The sequence below is a fragment of the Corythoichthys intestinalis genome, chromosome 14, assembly GCF_030265065.1.
Source record: "Corythoichthys intestinalis isolate RoL2023-P3 chromosome 14, ASM3026506v1, whole genome shotgun sequence".
Lineage (NCBI taxonomy): Eukaryota > Metazoa > Chordata > Actinopteri > Syngnathiformes > Syngnathidae > Corythoichthys > Corythoichthys intestinalis.
This window is the reverse complement of record NC_080408.1, coordinates 344,167-362,099: the sequence shown is the minus strand read 5'-3', so window position 1 is coordinate 362,099 and position 17,933 is coordinate 344,167. Positions and strand designations below refer to the sequence as shown.

Sequence of the window (17,933 nt, the reverse complement as noted above, 5' to 3'; positions counted from 1 at the left end):
CTTCAAGAATTTTCTTTTAACTACGCCCATCAAAGATAGCGGCTGGATCCAATAGACAGGTACAGTAGGCGCTATTATGGTTATGTCATGCTGGTTTCACAATCAACAGCTATTTGACTAATATAATGGAACATTCCACTTTTTTCTCTTTGTAGATGCTCATCTGAAATATTTTCTTTCTACCTCTGTACATCCTGGGCCATCTTTTACAGCGAACTTATCCACATCAGCACCAAGTCCGAGCCCACCAAGTCCAGGAAAGAAGTGCACCTTCCAAAACAACTGTCATATGAAAGTGCAATACATGCTTTTGCATCAGTGAAGACAAGGTTATAAGGTGAAATAAAAAATTAAAAAAAAAGTTGCATTTTAAAGTGTTCTGTGTGTCTTTATATAGGTTTGTGTGGGTGGGTGTTAATCATATTGTAATAACAATTGTAATTTATTGAATGCATTTGTTTCTGAAGTGTTTTCATTGGTGCTTTTGAATAGTTATTACAACATTTTTCTTTTAATTTCTGCACTTGTTTGTTGTCTTTTTTTATATAATAAATTACAAAGAGATGATGAGCTTTTTCAGTGTGAGTGTTTAAATATATGTGGTGAAAATAGGGGGGGGGGGGCACCAATAAATATGTTGCCTGGGGCACCAAATTGGTCAGGAACGGCCCTGCTGCACAGCAGACAGTGGCGATGCGATGACGACAATTGGCAGCTCGACACTTCACAGAAGGAAGAGTGGTAAAACTGTCTAGCATCGTGATTTCTGTCTGAACCTTTCTTTCCCCAGTCATTCTGTGATATAATTATCAGTAATTGCAAAAACAGACGTGTAGTTGTATGGATCTAGTAATAAATGTATCAAATTCACACGAATAATCCATTTTAACTGCCTGCAAGTGTAATTTAGTTACTGCCAGCATCTGTTAAGTGCCACAGGTGCTGTTAATTACACAAATTAAAGAAGCATCACATGATTTTTTTTTTTTTTTTTTTTCCCCAAAGATTTTTCAAATACTTTTGTCCGGCACATTTTTGGAGTTTTGTGTAAAATGACAATGATTCAATTTTTTTTATTCATTCTCTTTTGTGCTTTTTTTGTTAGCAAAATTAATGAAGATATTACTACCAAAGCATTTATTAATTGCATTCATTTTCTGGGAGAAAGTGAACATTATCTGACAGAATTGCAGGAGTGCCAATACTTTTGGCCAGCAGTGTATGTCTTTGAAAAACCAAGGTCGTATTCTCCAAGGCTTTCAAAGCAGTCGTTGCTGAAATGTTGAAAACAAAGATGCGATCGATAAGCCGGGGAGAAGTTCTTCCGCTCGATTCTCCCAAAAGATGTCCAAATCCATGCAGAAGTTTTTTTGGGCCACTTCATGTGAGCAATTCTTTGAGATGGTATGATGAATCTCGCAAATAAACCCAGAAAATCTTTGCAATATGTGGAGAGGATAGCGTAGTGCTATATAGTGTATCGGAGCGCTAGCAAGGTCTTCTGTAAATTAGGTCATTGCTAAGGAAGTAACTACAAGATCAATTATAACATTTTTTTGTAGTACGAGTTTTGACACAGCAAATGATGCATTGAATACAATTAACCGAGTAAAATGAACATACAAGTCTTCATCTGCCCTTTTAGAAAAAAAACAAAACATTTTTTGACCTAATAGATGGTTTCGGTACAGTAACGGCCGATACCACGCAGCCCGGTATAGGAATCGTTAACAGAGTGCTCCGGTTGAAACGAGTGGAGTGAATTCGCTAACAGCCAGCTCCACTCCAGAGGCGGAGTTTGCTACACACCCACTCGCCAAGGGCCAATCGGGGCAGAGTTGAAATGTAAACAGGAACTATTCAAATGTGATTCAGTCAGGCACATGAGAATCTATGACTATTTGTAGAGTCAAGCAAAAACATAGTTCCAAAAAGAACATTTTCTTCAGCCAGTCTTTCCGGTTTAACGGAATTGGATGTCTATTTTTGTCGACGACATGCATACTATGAAGAAAAAGGGGGGGAAATTATTAATTGGGGGCCATAACCAGAGTCTACACATTTTCATGTTGATGTACTTTATGGATTTTAAATAATTATACAATATGCATAATAATAAGATGATTGCGTGACATTTCATGTTAATATTAATCAGTCTAATCTGCCTCTTAATGAGGTTACTTTTGTTTTTGGAAATTCCCAGACCATAGAAAAAGAAAATTCAACAGTATCCAAAACGGAGGATTGATTCCAGGCGTCCAAATCTTCTCCTCTTTTAGGAGACAAAGTACTTTTTTCCAAATGACCTTGTCCAATTTGATACTCAATCTTGCCTTGTCACTTTCATTGTGCTCTTAAGCTGTGCCAACTTTAGATTTCTAGTGCAGTGTTTTGAAATGAAATGTTTTATTATTACCGTGGTTCTCAGCAGCACTACTTGAGCTTTCCGCAGCGAGCTTCTGGCGCAGGTGGCTTTAACCCCCCAACTTGTCAGCCAGTAGAGGACGAGCAGTAAGAGACCGCCGGTGCAAAGGGCACCGATGCCCACCAAGATCAGTTTCCACACACACCAACGATACCCCCACACTTCCTACGTGAAGCATATAAGAGTTAGGAAAAGAGCACTAGGGGCATTAAAAAAAAAAAAAAAGGGCATTTTGCTTTTAACTTTCATCTCCGCAAGACCTCATAAAACTAGGCGCACACAAACAGAATCCAAATAGAAAGAAAAACGGAGCTCATTTGATAATCAACAACTTGTATTTGCTCTTCTTTGACTATTAGCAAAGCGCTTGATGGTTTAGCAACGGCATGGAAATTTAACTTGAAGCGACCGGATATGGAAAGGAGATCATTACCATCTCGTCCTCCAGGCCTCGATTGAGCATCTTCTTTTCTCGCCTCTTCATGCTGACAAAAGTTGCTCTACTAGACTCGAAAAATTCACTGGATATTACATTCAAGCACAACACAAAATATAGTTTGTTATAAGAAAATACACCATTGCATGCGTGAATTTTCATATAATGTAAAACTATCTGAATATAGGTCTCATGCATTTGATGGTGTGACATTTTGGAAAGAACTTGAAAAGTACATCAGCTCCTATACCTAAAATCTGCGGTTGTTTTAAATGGCAAAACAATGATTACCATTTTTTATGTATACAACTAATATAATAGAATTCACATTCACAACAGAATTTATTTCTATCTGATTTCATCTGTCTTTGTTTTTGCTTTTATTCTTTTTACATGGAAATGTGCACTTTGAGATTTGTTTTTCAAATGTAAAGTGCGTTTCAAATAAAATGTGTTATTATTATTATTAGAATTTGAACTTGCTGTAAATGATTTAGTAGTTTGGGCCTGCAAAGGTTAAAATAATAAACACATCACTCATCGATTTTTATCTAGAAATCTATAATGGTAATACAACCCCACCTCCCAATATTGTCAAATTGTAAGTGCTTCTATTAGTAAAATATCTTACTGTAAATTTTCTTTTTAAAAGATCTAATTGATCTAGTGTCAACTGCTTGAACTTCATTTGATGGTTACCCCTGCATGAGTGCCATATTTTTGGAAAGTACATCTGGAAGACCAAACAAAAAAATATATATTACTGTATTTGAGTGTAAATGTTTGTTTTTTTTTTCTTTTATCTTTTTTTAAGAAAAGCCATTTCAACGTAATCCCAAATTTTCAATCACGTTTGATCAATGTCGATATTTTTCACATATTCAGAAGTCGGTAATTGATCTTTAACAAATGAGTATGCATACGCAACAACTTTTGTTGTTGTTGGTGGTGGTGCAGTCCATTTTTTAGATTTTTTTTTTTTTTTAATCCGAGCTCTAATTATAACACCTGTGATTTGGTTGCCATTTTGAAGATTCAAGAAAACATTTTGTCGAGTGGTGCGGCAACTAAACTCACCCGACGGCGCGTGTCAATCGATCTGTTTGGCGTGATGTCGGAGGCGTCCGCTAAAAGTCATTTACGAGGCTTGTCCCGTGCCTGCTGCTTTTGATGTGGAGGCAGGGCAGGCCTCGAGCGACGCTGGCTGGGTGCAGCGACGACGGGCGGGCGGCGTCTTATTAGTGCGTGCGTGCGTGCGTGCATCCGCCCGCTATGCACCTGAGGTGAGTCACTTCATCAGCTAAGTCAATAAATGAGTTTTCAGCTGGGTGGAGCCATAAAGTCTGCTTGAAAAAAAAAAAACATTATTTGCATTCATTTTGCTATTTCTACTCGACGCACATGCAGCAGCCATTCATAAATGTCATTTAGGAATTGATTTGCCTTTGCACACTCTAGATTGGAAGAAGGCGTTCAATCCATTTGGACTGGGAGGGGCGATCTACGGCACACAAATGAAAGACAATGTAATACAATTGGTGAGGGTATTTGACTTTATTGGGAAGAGTATACACTAAAACATCACAGTAATAAAACGTCAACATAGATCTAATCCAAAAAATACACTAAAACATTGAACATGAACAGAAATGTCAGTTGTTTTTAATTCAACTTTAGTGGAGTGTTGGTAACACTTTGTCTGATGGTGGAGGTACACACCGTTAACCCTTGATTGTTCGAAAGTTTGGAACTATTTACCTCATTGTTTGCCATTGACGGCTCATAGACTTCATAATGTATTGACGGGACACGGGGCCGATAAATAGAGGGGCTGCATTGTTGGCGAGGCCGTCAAAGCTGACCGGGTGGAATCGCAGACAAAGAGTTTTTGTTGTAAATTCTTGTGAATAAATGCTTAAATTCCCAAATTCTTCATAGATATGGATGTAAAACAATCTCGATTCTTGGTTTAACCCAATATTGCCAAATGTATCACATTTGATACACCTAAAATGTCATGATTTTGAGACTAATTCCGAATTTTGACATTTCTTTTTGAAAAGAAAATGATGAATGCAAGTCAACACATGCATCTGCAGGTTCCATAAAAAACAAAACAAACAGGATTTAGCAAGGGTTATAGATATCCGAGTGCTTATTACACATATTCATTTTGACTTTTACAAATTTGAAAAAAAGGTTTCATTAGGACCTTTTTTTTCAAATTTTGGGATTCTCTGATGATTGCTTCATATTGCTGGCATTAAAGGGTTAAAGCAAAAAACAAAAAAAAACATGCAGTTAGTCGCATATTTACGTAAAATAAATGCTAACAGACAATCCTAGTCCGTTAGTCATTGTAGCTTGTGGCCGCCTGACGTAAACAGAGCTTTTCTGGTGAAAATTCTTGTGAATAAATGCTTAAATCCCCAAATTTTTGATAGATATGGATGTTAAACAGCCTCGATTTTTGGGTAAAAGCAAAAAATAATAATAAGTGCAGTAAGCATTTATTTTACGTAACTATTGCAAACTATGATGCCAATACCGTAGCGGTTCCCATTCTCCTATTGATTTTTTTTCACAATGTTTCAAAATGCATGCATGGTACGAAAAATATAATAATTACCGTAAATCCTCCAACAAATCACTCCTGAGACAATCCTTCCTGTTTGTATGCTTTGTGCTTTTATCCTAAATCTGGCGTTCAATACTGCATGTGTCACCGCGACCGACTGCGAATAGCTGAAGCGGATTGCGGAATGCCTGGGTGGGTGGCCGAAGTGACCCGTCAATACAATTATGAAATCTATGGACGGCGCTAGATGTCCAATCCACGGTGCCTCCCACTTCAAATGGATTGGGTGGGTACATAGGATAAATTCGTCGGTTGCATCTTGGCCATGCAGCAGGCAGAGTTGCTCATTGTCCGGCATGTATGTTGATAGACGTCCAATTAATTTCAAGTGAGGGGCGCTCTCAGCCCTCCCACTTCACTTGGCTTGGACATCAACTATTGATAAAGTCATTTCATTTAACAGCACAAGAAGCCATAGGCACGATTGGACGTCTTATTGTCGTCAATGACACTGAAAGAATTATGTGGTTTCACTTGTCAATGTAGTCAGAACACGTGACTCCAAATCCCCTATTCCAGCCATTTTATGAACCCCCACACCCACACACATCAAAATGTTTACATGCAGCTAATATTCAAACTTGTTACCTTGTTGTGTGGGGTATTCACAGACACACAAAAGCGCAAGGTAACTTGTAGTTAGCGTGTCCAGTCTGTCATTTGGGCTACTTCTATTTCCAGTTCGGAGAGAGACGGCGTCTGGCCCGATCGCACCCGCCGTCTTTACGAACTGGACGGCAACGTTGGAGACGGATGCCACAAATTCCCGAATGTTCCGATGGCAACGACAGGTTTGTCAAAACTTCAACTCTGGAAGGAGATTTCATTCGCCCAAAGTGCAGCCTTCCTCTAAACAACATGGACATCTGGGTAGGTTTTCCTCTGGTTATCGTGTAAATGGCCCATCAACAGCTTCTTCCTAAGAGCGAGATTCCTTGCAAAATTTTAAAGCTGGAATGTGAACCGTGTCCGTTTTTGAATGCATTTACACGGATGGCCTGGCAAAACCGGGTTACTGCCAAAAAGAAGATCATTAGAGGTTTCTTAGCTGCATGCAAACATAAGCTACTGTTTCAAATTCAACATCCACCAGAAATTCACATTCCCACCCATTCCCGAAATTTGACCTAAAATACCATGTTAAAAAAAAAAAAAAACACACGCAAAAAAAAACAACAACAAAAAAACAGCGCGCACCCTAAAATGAGTCTGTCAGCGAGGCAAGAGCAACATGGCGGTCTTGCTGCGGCTCAGTCGGTAAAGTGGTTTGTTAAGCCAGCGGTGCTTCAAAGTGCGGCTCAGAGTGTTCCTTGTGTATGACACAAACTTGTTGTAATTGTCAGTAACTTGTTTTTGTCACCCACCCTCCTTCTACAAAAACAAAGAAATGAATTGCAGCGTTCATTCGCTGGCTGGCTGGCTGGCTGGCTCACAGCCGTTCAGATACGAGGTAGTCGGGATTGCCGGCGTAGGTGACCGAGGAGGGCGCTGGAGGCCAGTCTAGCTCCTCCTGCAGTTTCAGACTCAGATATTTGTATTTGGTGACGGGGAACCCTTTTTTACTCCACACCATCTTGGAGAAGAAGCGCTCGCTCGCCATCTAAACGCCATCGACGTCAAGGTAGACACAAAAAGAGGTATTCTGTATCTATTTCAAATGACAACATTCGGAAGAATATTTCAAGCATTGTGAGGTACACCTGCACACAAGCTCAATTGGCAATTTTGACTAGACTTTTTCATCCCCAAATAATGACATCATCATTTCACTTTTTAATTCACTTTTCGCTCTGAAGTCACAGTTTTCTAGGAAGACTCCCGGTGGTCCGGGAATTGGTCCATTTACTGTGGAGTGTTGTGTCAAGAATTTTGAGGGAGGGGGTGAATTTATTTCATTCTGGAACAAACCTAAGATCGGGTCAAATTAAAGTGTTGTGACACTGTGCCGACATTTATCGTTTTCAACTATCAAAAATGCATTTAAATGAACCCTAGCACCGTGGAGAAAATGATTTCATATTGAAAAATATGCATAGACTTCATTACTGTTGACGTGACACTTCGTTATTCTTTGCGCGACGCCTTACCATAGGGGGGCCGAGCTTGAATCTTCGTTTAGCAATAGTCAGTCGAAGGCGGTACGCAGCCATGTCAAAGCCGGGTTTAAGCTTGGATTTTGGAAGAACTACGAAAGCTTTACCGCATACAAACAGGAATGCCTGTCTCAGGAATGCTTTGTTCGAGGATTCAAGGTAAATATTATATTTTTCGTACCATGCGTGCATCTTGAAATGTTGTGAAAAAAATCAATCGGAGAATGGAAACCGCTACAGCATTGGCGTCACTCTTCGACAAATACGTAAAATAGATGCGTCACTGCCCGGTCTTAACTCTTACAACAAAGAATCGAGACAGTTTTACGTCCATATCTATAAAGAATTCAGTGATTGAAGCATTTATTCACAAGAATTTTCTTCTTTGCTTACACATGGAGGCGGCTTAAAGAGGAGCCGCACATTCGCCATATTTACATAAAATAAATGCTACCTGCACGGTTTCTTTTGCTTTTAACCAAGAATCGAGACTGTTTTACATCCATATCTATGAAGAATTCGGGGATGTAAGCATTTATTCACGAGAATTTTTGCCAGAAAAGCTCTGTTTACGCCAGGCGTCCGCTAGCCTCATTCGCTAACAGTATATAGTGTATAATGATTATAAAGGGCTATTCTATTCTATTCTATTCTATAATAAATTGTGATTGTATATAGAATTTATTAACAATCTATTTTCATATTATTTATAATTGATTCTGCATGTTTTCCTCAAGTATTAAGTTTCTGAAGTTAAATGGAGTGATTTATTAGCTGTTTAAAACTAGCCTGGTACACCTGACTCAACGCTGTTCCAGCTATTGAGTCTGGCCACCATTCCCACGGAAACAATTTCCAGGGCGGAGCAAGCCACAGCAAACAGACAGCGGAGTGGACCAATCAGCGACGGGCAGACGTGACGTTAGTAAAATGGCGACCGCAGGACGATGGACTTGCGCGCGGAAGTAAACATACGAAGAGAGCGGAGTTTATTCGACATGGCTAGCGCGAGACAGACTGTTGTCAATGACTCGTGTCGATGTGTTTTTGGTCATTTAAAACTGATTTTACCGTGGATTGGAACATATTCTCGGCTCTGCCGTTCACCATCTGTGCTGCTGAAGAGACGACTTTCGACGCGCAAGAGTGACGTTGCTCGTGAAGAACACGTCACGCAAATAAACGAATCTGATTTGTCGATTGATTTTGTACCTGCTCGAAAAGGCCGTTAATGGGATGGTTTCCAGACTATACTATCAGTGTTTGAAAAATACAGGGAGAATAGTCTGGCAGAGCCAGGCCAGTTTAAAACCTGCAGTGAATAAAAAAAAAATGAAGCTGCTATTCTGTTCAAAAACTTACATATGTTAAATATTGCTATTGATCCTGAAACTATAGGTGATTATCTCTGCATTTGGTGATTTTTGTGCATCTAGTGTAAATCAGAGACTTTTATAGCCTTTTTAAGTTGTGTTATACTAATATTATGAAAATAATTAATCAGGATTTTATAAGGTCAAGACTTTGAATTTTTGGATGCCGCTGCTCTTGGAGACTCATATATAGCTAAGATAGATGCCTGCTTTTGTTTTAGGTCGCTAGCAGCTTTGGTTTTGAAAATATTTGAAATTTTTTAAAATAGGCCCTCTATGAATTGGCCCCGTTTCCCATGTCATGTCAATAGGTTATGAAGTCAATGAAATATGTATAAAAAGATTATACGTTATGGCCTCATCAAGAGTACCGGTAGCTTTGGCGGTATTGAACAGTTTGTCAATTTTATGGGGGGTTTTTTCCCCTCACACACAAATCAACACTAATGGTCATTCCTCATCAAGTTTTTTTTTTTTTTTTTTTTTTTTTTGGGGGGGGGGGGGGGGTCAAAGGAGCCTGAAATGCTGAAAAGAAAAAGCTCAAGAACATATCTCTGCGTCAATAAACAGTTTTTGTGACATTTCTGCTAATATAAAAGGTCCAATCAGATTGAAATGTGCAAGGGTACCCCCACACACGGTTTACTCTAGTCAACGAATCAGAGAGCCAAGTGTCAATTGAAGATGAAGGGTGAGCGACATGCTGCCAACCTGAGTTTTGTTAGTCAGGTGTTGTCGGCCGGTCGGATTGCTGGGAAAAACCTTCCACAGTGTGTCAAGGATCAAATTCTAGGAATAATTAGAAGAGATCAGAGGCCAGCGCAATCACGCTTTTTCCATTCAGTGGGTTAGAAATGCAAAGAACAGCAGATTGTGATGTTGTGTTATCAAATGAAATTCTTGACGCGAGTGTGAGCGTACCTCCAATAGGAAAGACAGGACAGCGTGCGCCAAAATAATGATGAGGAGCGTCACGCGCCAGTCGTAGGGAACGCTGGCAATCTGAGGGAAAGAAGATAACGGACAATTCCTTAGGCTAGCAGTGAACAATCACGTTTAAACGGGTCGTGTCAGTCAATAATGAAAAGCCGTTTCACCTCAAACACCTCTTCTATAGCAGGGATGGGATAAAGCATGATGAAGAGGAGAAAAAAGCAGATTGCAACGCAGGTCAACACAAATGACCCTGAAATGCAAAAACACATCACAGGCTTAGTAAAACACGCAGGACAAATGATCCAATTGGACTTCATGAGTCGGTAAATGGATTTACTACAATACTAGTATTGATACGGCACTAAAATGACTTTAGCGCTATCAGGAGCAGTGTTGTTAATAACGGCGTTAGTAATTACTTTTACTACCTTCGTAACACCGTTATTGAGGCTATGAATTGGTGAATTACTACAATTTGGTTGAATGAAACCAGAGTTGTCTGATTTTATCACAGATTCCTGGGAGAGAGCAGAGCGGGCAGGGCTGGTGACGCCGTTGCAAACGCGATGATGATCGGCGAGGTGGCTCGGAGCCATAGCATAGCATAGCATAGCATAGCATTCGCGTTCTCGTTAGTATTCAGCGTGGCGAGCATCATCATCAACTCTCGGGCAACGTCTAGGTGGGTACATTTAAGTGTAAATAATGTATTATTTTCCAGCTATGTGCGCATTTTCATCACCAAGTTGGCGTAGATGCTTACAATATCATTTATTAATTACCAAAAATAGTCACTTGCCCTAAACTTTTCTTGAATAACGTATCCATGAACCTTGTGTGATGTTTTTTTAATCAAAACAACAAGAGCAGAGGCAGGAGATTCAGAGCCTCACCAGCATATTCAAAAATATATCTATATATATTAGAGGCAAGGGTGTAGGTTTGCATAGGGGCAGTAGGGACAAAACACTACCAACTGTTTAGGATGCTCAAATTGTCCCCACCAATTTTTAAGCAACCTTATTTGCATTATATAATGACTTCAGGTATACAGGTCATTTGGCTTGCCTTTCCATATGTTGTATGGATAGAATTGATTCGACCATTATTAAGTGAATTGTTCTCATTATGTTTAGATTTACCCCTTTTTCTTGCTGAATGTGCCGATCCCCCCCCCCCCCCCAAAGGCACGTTTAATTGGCTGAAGACTAGAGCCCCCTAAGTCCCCCCCGTTCCAAACACAAACGCGTACACACAAATTCGACAGAAATACAGTGGGGCAAATAGTTAACCACCAATTGTGCAAGTTCTCCTACTTGAAAAGATTAGAGAGGTCTGTAATTGTCAACATGGGTAAACCTCAACCATGAGAGAGAGAATGTGGAAGAAGAAAAAATTACAAACAGAAAATCACATTGTTTGATTTTTAAAGAATTTATTTGGAAATCATGGTGGAAAATAAGTATTTGGTCAACTACAAACAAGCAAGATTTCTGGCTGTCAAAGAGGTCTAACTTCTTCTAACGAGGTCTAACAAGGCCCCACTCGTTACCTGTATTAATGGCACCTGTTTTAACTCATTATCGTTATAAAAGACACCTGTCCACAACCTCACTCAGTCACACTCCAAACTCCACTATGGCCAAGACCAAAGAGCTGTCAAAGGACACCAGAGACAAAATTGTAGACCTGCACCAGGCAGAGAAGACTGAATCTGCAATAGGTAAAACGCTTGGTGTAAAAAAATCAACTGTGGGAGCAATTATTAGAAAATGGAAGACACACAGTAACAAGACCACTGACAATCTCCCTCGATCTGGGGCTCCATGCAAGATCTCACCCCTTGGCGTCAAAATGATAACAAGAATGGTGAGCAAAAATCCCAGAACCACACAGGGGGACATAGTGAATGACCTACAGAGAGCTGGGACCACAGTAACAAAGGCTACTATCAGTAACACAATGCGCCGCCAGGGACTCAAATCCTGCACTGCCAGACGCGTCCCCCTGCTGAAGCCAGTACACGTCCAGGCCCGTCTGCGGTTCACGAGAGAGCATTTGGATGATCCAGAAGAGGACTGGGAGAATTTGTTATGGTCAGATGAAACCAAAATACAACTTTTTGGTAGAAACGCAGGTTCTCGTGTTTGGAGGAGAAAGAATACTGAATTGCAGCTGAAGAACACCATACCCACTGTGAAGCATGGGGATGGAAACATCATGCTTTGGGGCTGTTTTTCTGCAAAGGGACCAGGACGACTGATCTGGGTAAAGGAAAGAATGAATGGGGCCATGTATCGAGAGATTTTGAGTGAAAATCTCCTTCCATCAGCAGGGGCATTGAAGATGAGACGTGGCTGGGTCTTTCAGCATGACAATGATCCCAATCACACAGCCAGGGCAACAAAGGAGTGGCTTCGTAAGAAGCATTTCAAGGTCCTGGAGTGGCCTAGCCGGTCTCCAGATCTCAACCCCATAGAAAACCTGTGGAGGGAGTTGAAAGTCCGTGTTACCTGACGACAGCCCCAAAACATCACTGCTCGAGAGGAGATCTGCATGGAGGAATGGGCCAAAATACCAGCAACAGTGTGTGAAAAGCTTGTGACGAGTTACAGAAAACGTTTGGCCTCCGTTATTGCCAACAAAGGGTACATAACAAAGTACTGACTTATTTTCCACCATGATTTGCAAATAAATTCTTTAAAAATCAAACAATGTGATTTTCTGGGGGGGGGGGGTTCGCATTCTGTGTCTCATGGTTGAGGTTTACCCATGTTGACAATTACAGGCCTAATATTTTCTAGTGGGAGAACTTGCACAATTCGTGGTTGACTAAATACTTATTTGCCCCACTGTACATGTCTACGTGCCGCCTCCTCCGTCCCCTTCCAAGAGGACCGATATTAGAAATCTTTTTCGGCCAGCAGCAGCAGCAGCCGCTGTAAGTAATGTAAACAGGCGTCAATGACAGTGAAGAACACACCCCTAATTTTGCTACCGACAGTCCGACCTGCATCAGGGTTAGCATAGCATTAAACTGTGAACTTGCTAAACGGTAAAACTCGAGTACACTGCAAAAACACACCTCCTTGAAATAATTTAAATTCGCTCGTTTTCAGTGTAAATCTACTAGCAATAAGTGAAATGATCTGCCATTGCTTCAAGTAAATTTTTTGTCTTATCAATGTCCTGTCCCCAGCAAAAAGTGTACATGCAGATTATGCTGTTATAGTGTCCCCACAAATGTTGAGACCAAACCTACACCTTTGATTAGGGGTGCGACAATACACACGTCACGGTTGAGTGCGGGGGTCACAGTTTGGAGTGGGTTCAGTACAACAGGAACAAAAAAGATATTTGAATAGAGAGAGAGAAAAATGACGGCAACAAACAAAAGCTTACAGTTTTTATAAGTGGGTCGTCTGAAGGGTTTTCCTTTGGCGAAGACGACGGCAACGATCAAGTATTGGAAGGCAGAAACGTAGAAGAGGGAGGTGTTTTCGAAGTTCATAATGATATACTGGGCTCCGGCTTGACTGCGGTTGAAGCCGTACATCTGGCTGGAGTTCGTGTTGTCGCTCTGACTGGAACCGGTTCAAACGGTCACAGTGAGCCTTTTCGGAAGGCCGCTTTCGGCGTGCCCGAAATTTGACTCACATTTCCTGAGGCGTCCGATACCAACTCTGCTGTTGCACAAAGAAGAAGGCAAAAAACTGAAAGAGCAGGCAGTTGAAGATCTGGAAGAGAATGGAGGAAAGCACCGGGGCCGACAGCAGAGCGGTCGGTGGGGAGCGCCGCGCCAGCTTCTTCCACGCAGGGTTCAGACTCACTAAACATAATTTCCCATATAAGTTGGTTGGCCGCCATCTCTCCCGCTTCAAATGGATTGATCAATTCATTTGGGGAGAGGGAGGTTGCCTCTTGGCCAGAGGAAGATCCAATTCCATGTTTCAACTCATTGGCTGCCACTGCCACCGACGGCGCTAGACGACCAACCGCCGTTCAAATAGATCGGACGCACCATTATTGTGCAATATTACTCACTGGTAAAGACGATTAGAGAAAGCATGATGGTGTCAACCAAGAAGTACTGCCAGTCCCCGTAATTGCTGAGGACCTAAAAAGGACAATAAGAACCACATTCATCGCTGGGTGGATTCATCAAGGAAAAGTGCATAATTCAAAGTGAATGTTTTGAGCCTGTTGAACAACCCATTAGCTGGACTCTATTTGTCCGGCTTTAAAAGAAAAGGGGCTGCGTTTCAGTTTATGTGACGCAACCAAACCCCACGGTTGTAAAAACTGGTCTGCGATTGGCCAAGAGTGGCTTCAGTTCAACACCGCTTATATCACTGGTTCAATAAAATGCAAACAAATCTTCACGTATGGCTAGATTTTACAACAGTGCTAGCAAACATGCCAAGGGGACAGACATCTTTTAACATTGAATGGACGAAAGAGCACGACTTCCTCACGGAAAGAAGTCGAGACTCGTTCCACCGTTTCCGCACACAGCGGCGGGGCCAAAGCGGGCGTCAAACGTCACGTGGAGAGCGCAAAACATAAAAGGATGAGGCGAACAGCAGGTGCGTTGACATTGAAAACATCTTTTCCTCATCGCCTCTGGATAACAGCTGCAGCTGAACTTTGTGAAGTTGTTCCTCATCCTCATATAAAGGGATCACATCTTTGGAGCAGTTCAGTGCTCACATTGTTTTTACACAAAAAATGTTCTTGAGAGCTTTGTTACAAAGGTTACTTGTTAATACCGGCGAAACGTCCGACCAGTGGCGAATTTGATTCCCCGGGTACTACCGTGCACTTTCAGCTTGTTTTGCTTGGATGCATACCGGAAGAACGTAATAAAAAATTCCTTAAGAAAATACTTAATCGTAATAATATCAAAAAAGGGTGGTTTAAATAGTACGCGAGTAATGTGGTCAACAGATAAACACTGCTTTAAAGCTACCTCAAGAAAACACAATGCTAAAAAGCTATCAGAGGAAAACACACGCCGAAAGTATTTTGGTAAATGGTGTTATTCTTATATAGCGCTTTTCCACCTTTCAAGGCGCTCAAAGCGCTTTACACTATTTCGCCATATAGCTACTTGTGACGCAGCACCAGGAGCAACGTGGGGTTCAGTATCTTGCTCAAGGACACTTAGACGAGTTCATCAGGGCGGAGAATCGAACCCACAAACCTCTGATTTGGTGGACAACTACTCTACCACTGAGCCACGCCACCCCATTCGCCACCCCAAATACCTTTCTATTTGAGGCAATAGAAAGGTAATAAAAGACTCCATAAAAATGAAAATAAGTACTCGCTGCGGGGTTCCTACCGCATCCCAAAAACATGCGTGGTAGGCTGATTGAACACTAAATGGTCAGTAGGTATGAGTGTGTGCGTGAATGGTTGTATGTCTCATTGTGTCCTGTGATTGGCTGACAACCAGTTCAGGGTATACCCTGCCTACTGACCGTAGTTAGCTGGGATAGGCCCCAGCACCTCTGCGACCCTCGTGAGGAAAAGCGGCATGGAAATGAAGGAATGCTTTTAACTGATGCACTGGGCATTGGTGGGAAGTTTGACAGTGTACGACACAGGTGTCAAAGCGATTCCAGAAAGGGCCTAGTGGGTGCTGGATTTTGTTCCAACCGATAAACGCACAGAGAACTTCCTGCTGAAACAAGCAGCACCATGATCTAATTGGTGAAAAGGTGTCCTCCTCATTGGTTGGAAAGCAAACCTAACCTCACCTCAAAAAAAAAAATTCTCTTGGGCACATTGCCATTTGAAAATACGGCACTGTAAATGTCGAAAAAAGTTTGGCCTTTCATTGGTATTTTTTACCATTTAGTTACACAAATATGATATATAAACCGCTCAAAACTTTATTTTTGACTGCTAGTCACCCTAGTGTAAACGTAGCCGACGGTTAACACAGATTCCGCTGGCGAACACGAAAGGGTTCGATTGGTTAGGCGAGAGGAGCGAGCAACGTCTACGGCTCATCACGAGGACCTGACACACTGAGGAACAAGCCAAAATTGACCTAAACGACCGCAGGGGCAATAGCCAGACCATCATACACAACAACCCAACGCAAAGTTATTGTGAAGAAGGTGCTCCAAGATACTCATTTGCCACCAGACGTCCGAACCATTTGGACCGGCGACGCTCCGAGTCCAAAAGGACGGGCCGATGATTTGGATAGGTCACAGAGGCGGTCGACATTTGAGAAGAGTGGGCTACCCCGTAGAGTAGAACCACGCCGCAGAATAAGATGAGGCTGAAGAGGGTCATGAATTTGAACACGCAGAAAGTAGTGACGAGAGCGGCGCGGCCTTGCCTGCGGACGAGAGCCACACCGTCAGCAAATTGAAAAAGGTCTCTCTCGAGCGACGACGCGACGGCTACCGGATGAGCTGGGTCACGCAGGAGATGTCGGGAACGGAGGAGGTGAAGGGCGACGCGACGGAGGCCTCCAGCTCGGAGAGCGAGATCCCGCTGTGCGCTTTCTTCAGCGACTGCAAATGCACCAGAGAACAATTAGGGTGTACCATTTTTGGTTAGGCAGCTTGGTTTTTTTTCTTGTCAAACAGTACTTAAAGCGGAAGTTCAGGATTTTTTGACATTAGGCTTCATCTTCGAGTTAGCAGGGGTTTAGTTCATTGGTGGAGTTGATTTCAACAAATTCCCTTTCATTTGCAAGTTGTTAGTTTCAGGGCTCCGGAGTGGCTTAACTAGCAAGAGTCAATGGCACCATTGTAGCATGCCAATAAAAAACAACATGAAAATCATCGATGACCCATGCAATCAATAGTGTGGGCTATTTTTTCAGGATAAAGTTATTAAAACTTATATATACATATAATTAGCCCTGAATGGATTAATTTTATCGTTGGCTGAATATTTCTATGGAAACAAAGTTTCAAATATAAATAAAACTAGTAAAAATATTGTTGCTTGGAGTGAAAAAAGTGCAGTACCGCAAGAAGAAATGCGATTTGCAAATAATGTCCACACTTACTCCGCAGTCGTTGGCGCCATCACCACACATGCCGACAGTGTAACTGCAGGGTAAACAAATGATAAAATAAAAGCAAGATAAAAAAGACAAGGCAATGATATCATCTGGGTAAATCATACAAAGGAGTGGAAATGATCTAACTCGATGCTCTGCAGGGCCGCCACCAGCTGAGTTTTCTGGTCGGGAGTCATTCGGGCAAACACGGTTGCTTTCAGGAGGAACTTGACCAATCAAATAGAACACGGGGTCAGTGTCGCGCCACGACAAAGTATCACACTTTGGCTAGAATCATACTGCAGGTCTTAATGCACCATTCCAAATTTTTGAAATATGTTTTTTTGGCGTGCCTTTGTCCATTGAGCCCGTTCAAGTAATACGCATGTTCACCAATTCCGAATCCGACACGCGCTGAGGAAACTAACCCGCATGTGGAGAACACACTGTGTGTGCATGACGCACACATAAGCCTTATGTGTGTGCGTCAATAGCATACCGCTCGAATGCTATTTTTAGACCGCAAGGCTGGCTGACGTCACCATCGTAAACCGGAAGGGAGTCAACATAGAAGCGCGCTTGCATACAACCCATGCCAGTACTGCTTGTTTTCTGCCAGTAATCTTTCAAAAAAGAACATGCCGATTAAACACTGCTGCTACGGATCTTGTAGAAACGACTCTAGACATCACCACCGTCCACATAAGAAGGATGTTTTCTTCATACGTTTCCCGAAGCCAAAAACTCAGAGGAAAATATGTAAACAATGGATCAACTTGTGCAGACGTCCAAAAGAAAAGTTAGGGCATATTATTATATGCAGTAAACCTTTTGTTGGGCGCCATGATCGTACAGATGCCAATCCTGCTCCATTGTCTGCCACAGCCTGCCCCGAAGAGGTAAGCCATTTTAATATAGGTAGGCACTAGATCTAACAGATTTACCTTTTCTGTCGTAAAAGAAACAAGCTTAGTTAGGGTGAAGTGTAAATACAGTGCTGGC

General features: G+C 41.8%; 2 protein-coding genes across 12 annotated transcripts in view; both read right to left on the bottom strand.

Moving 5' to 3' along the window:
- LOC130929752 (polyamine-transporting ATPase 13A3-like) overlaps positions 1–4,083 on the bottom strand; it is a 29,818-nt gene extending 25,735 nt beyond the window's left edge. The window contains exons 1-3 of the mRNA XM_057857208.1: positions 3,939–4,083; positions 2,859–2,946; positions 2,417–2,590 (exon numbers count right to left, since the gene is read on the bottom strand). Coding sequence (XP_057713191.1) covers positions 2,417–2,590; positions 2,859–2,909 — 225 coding nt within the window. The 5' untranslated portion in view covers positions 2,910–2,946; positions 3,939–4,083. The remainder of the gene's footprint in view (positions 1–2,416; positions 2,591–2,858; positions 2,947–3,938) is intronic.
- Positions 4,064–17,933, bottom strand: part of LOC130929753 (polyamine-transporting ATPase 13A3-like) — a 55,058-nt gene continuing 41,188 nt past the window's right edge. For 6 of the 11 annotated variants that reach the window (XM_057857211.1, XM_057857210.1, XM_057857212.1 and 3 more), the window contains 11 exons: positions 17,079–17,158; positions 16,938–16,980; positions 16,325–16,434; positions 16,160–16,256; positions 13,946–14,018; positions 13,559–13,730; positions 13,304–13,485; positions 10,063–10,151; positions 9,887–9,967; positions 9,677–9,754; positions 4,409–7,099 (listed from right to left, as the gene is read on the bottom strand). In XM_057857211.1, the coding sequence (XP_057713194.1) occupies positions 6,929–7,099; positions 9,677–9,754; positions 9,887–9,967; positions 10,063–10,151; positions 13,304–13,485; positions 13,559–13,730; positions 13,946–14,018; positions 16,160–16,256; positions 16,325–16,434; positions 16,938–16,980; positions 17,079–17,158 (1,176 nt within the window). In that variant the 3' untranslated portion in view covers positions 4,409–6,928. Of the gene's footprint in view, positions 4,205–4,304; positions 4,363–4,408; positions 7,100–9,676; positions 9,755–9,886; positions 9,968–10,062; positions 10,152–13,303; positions 13,486–13,558; positions 13,731–13,945; positions 14,050–16,043; positions 16,257–16,324; positions 16,435–16,937; positions 16,981–17,078; positions 17,159–17,933 lie in introns of those variants that run through there. The other 5 variants (XM_057857216.1, XM_057857215.1, XR_009066952.1 and 2 more) reach the window with 5 other exon arrangements.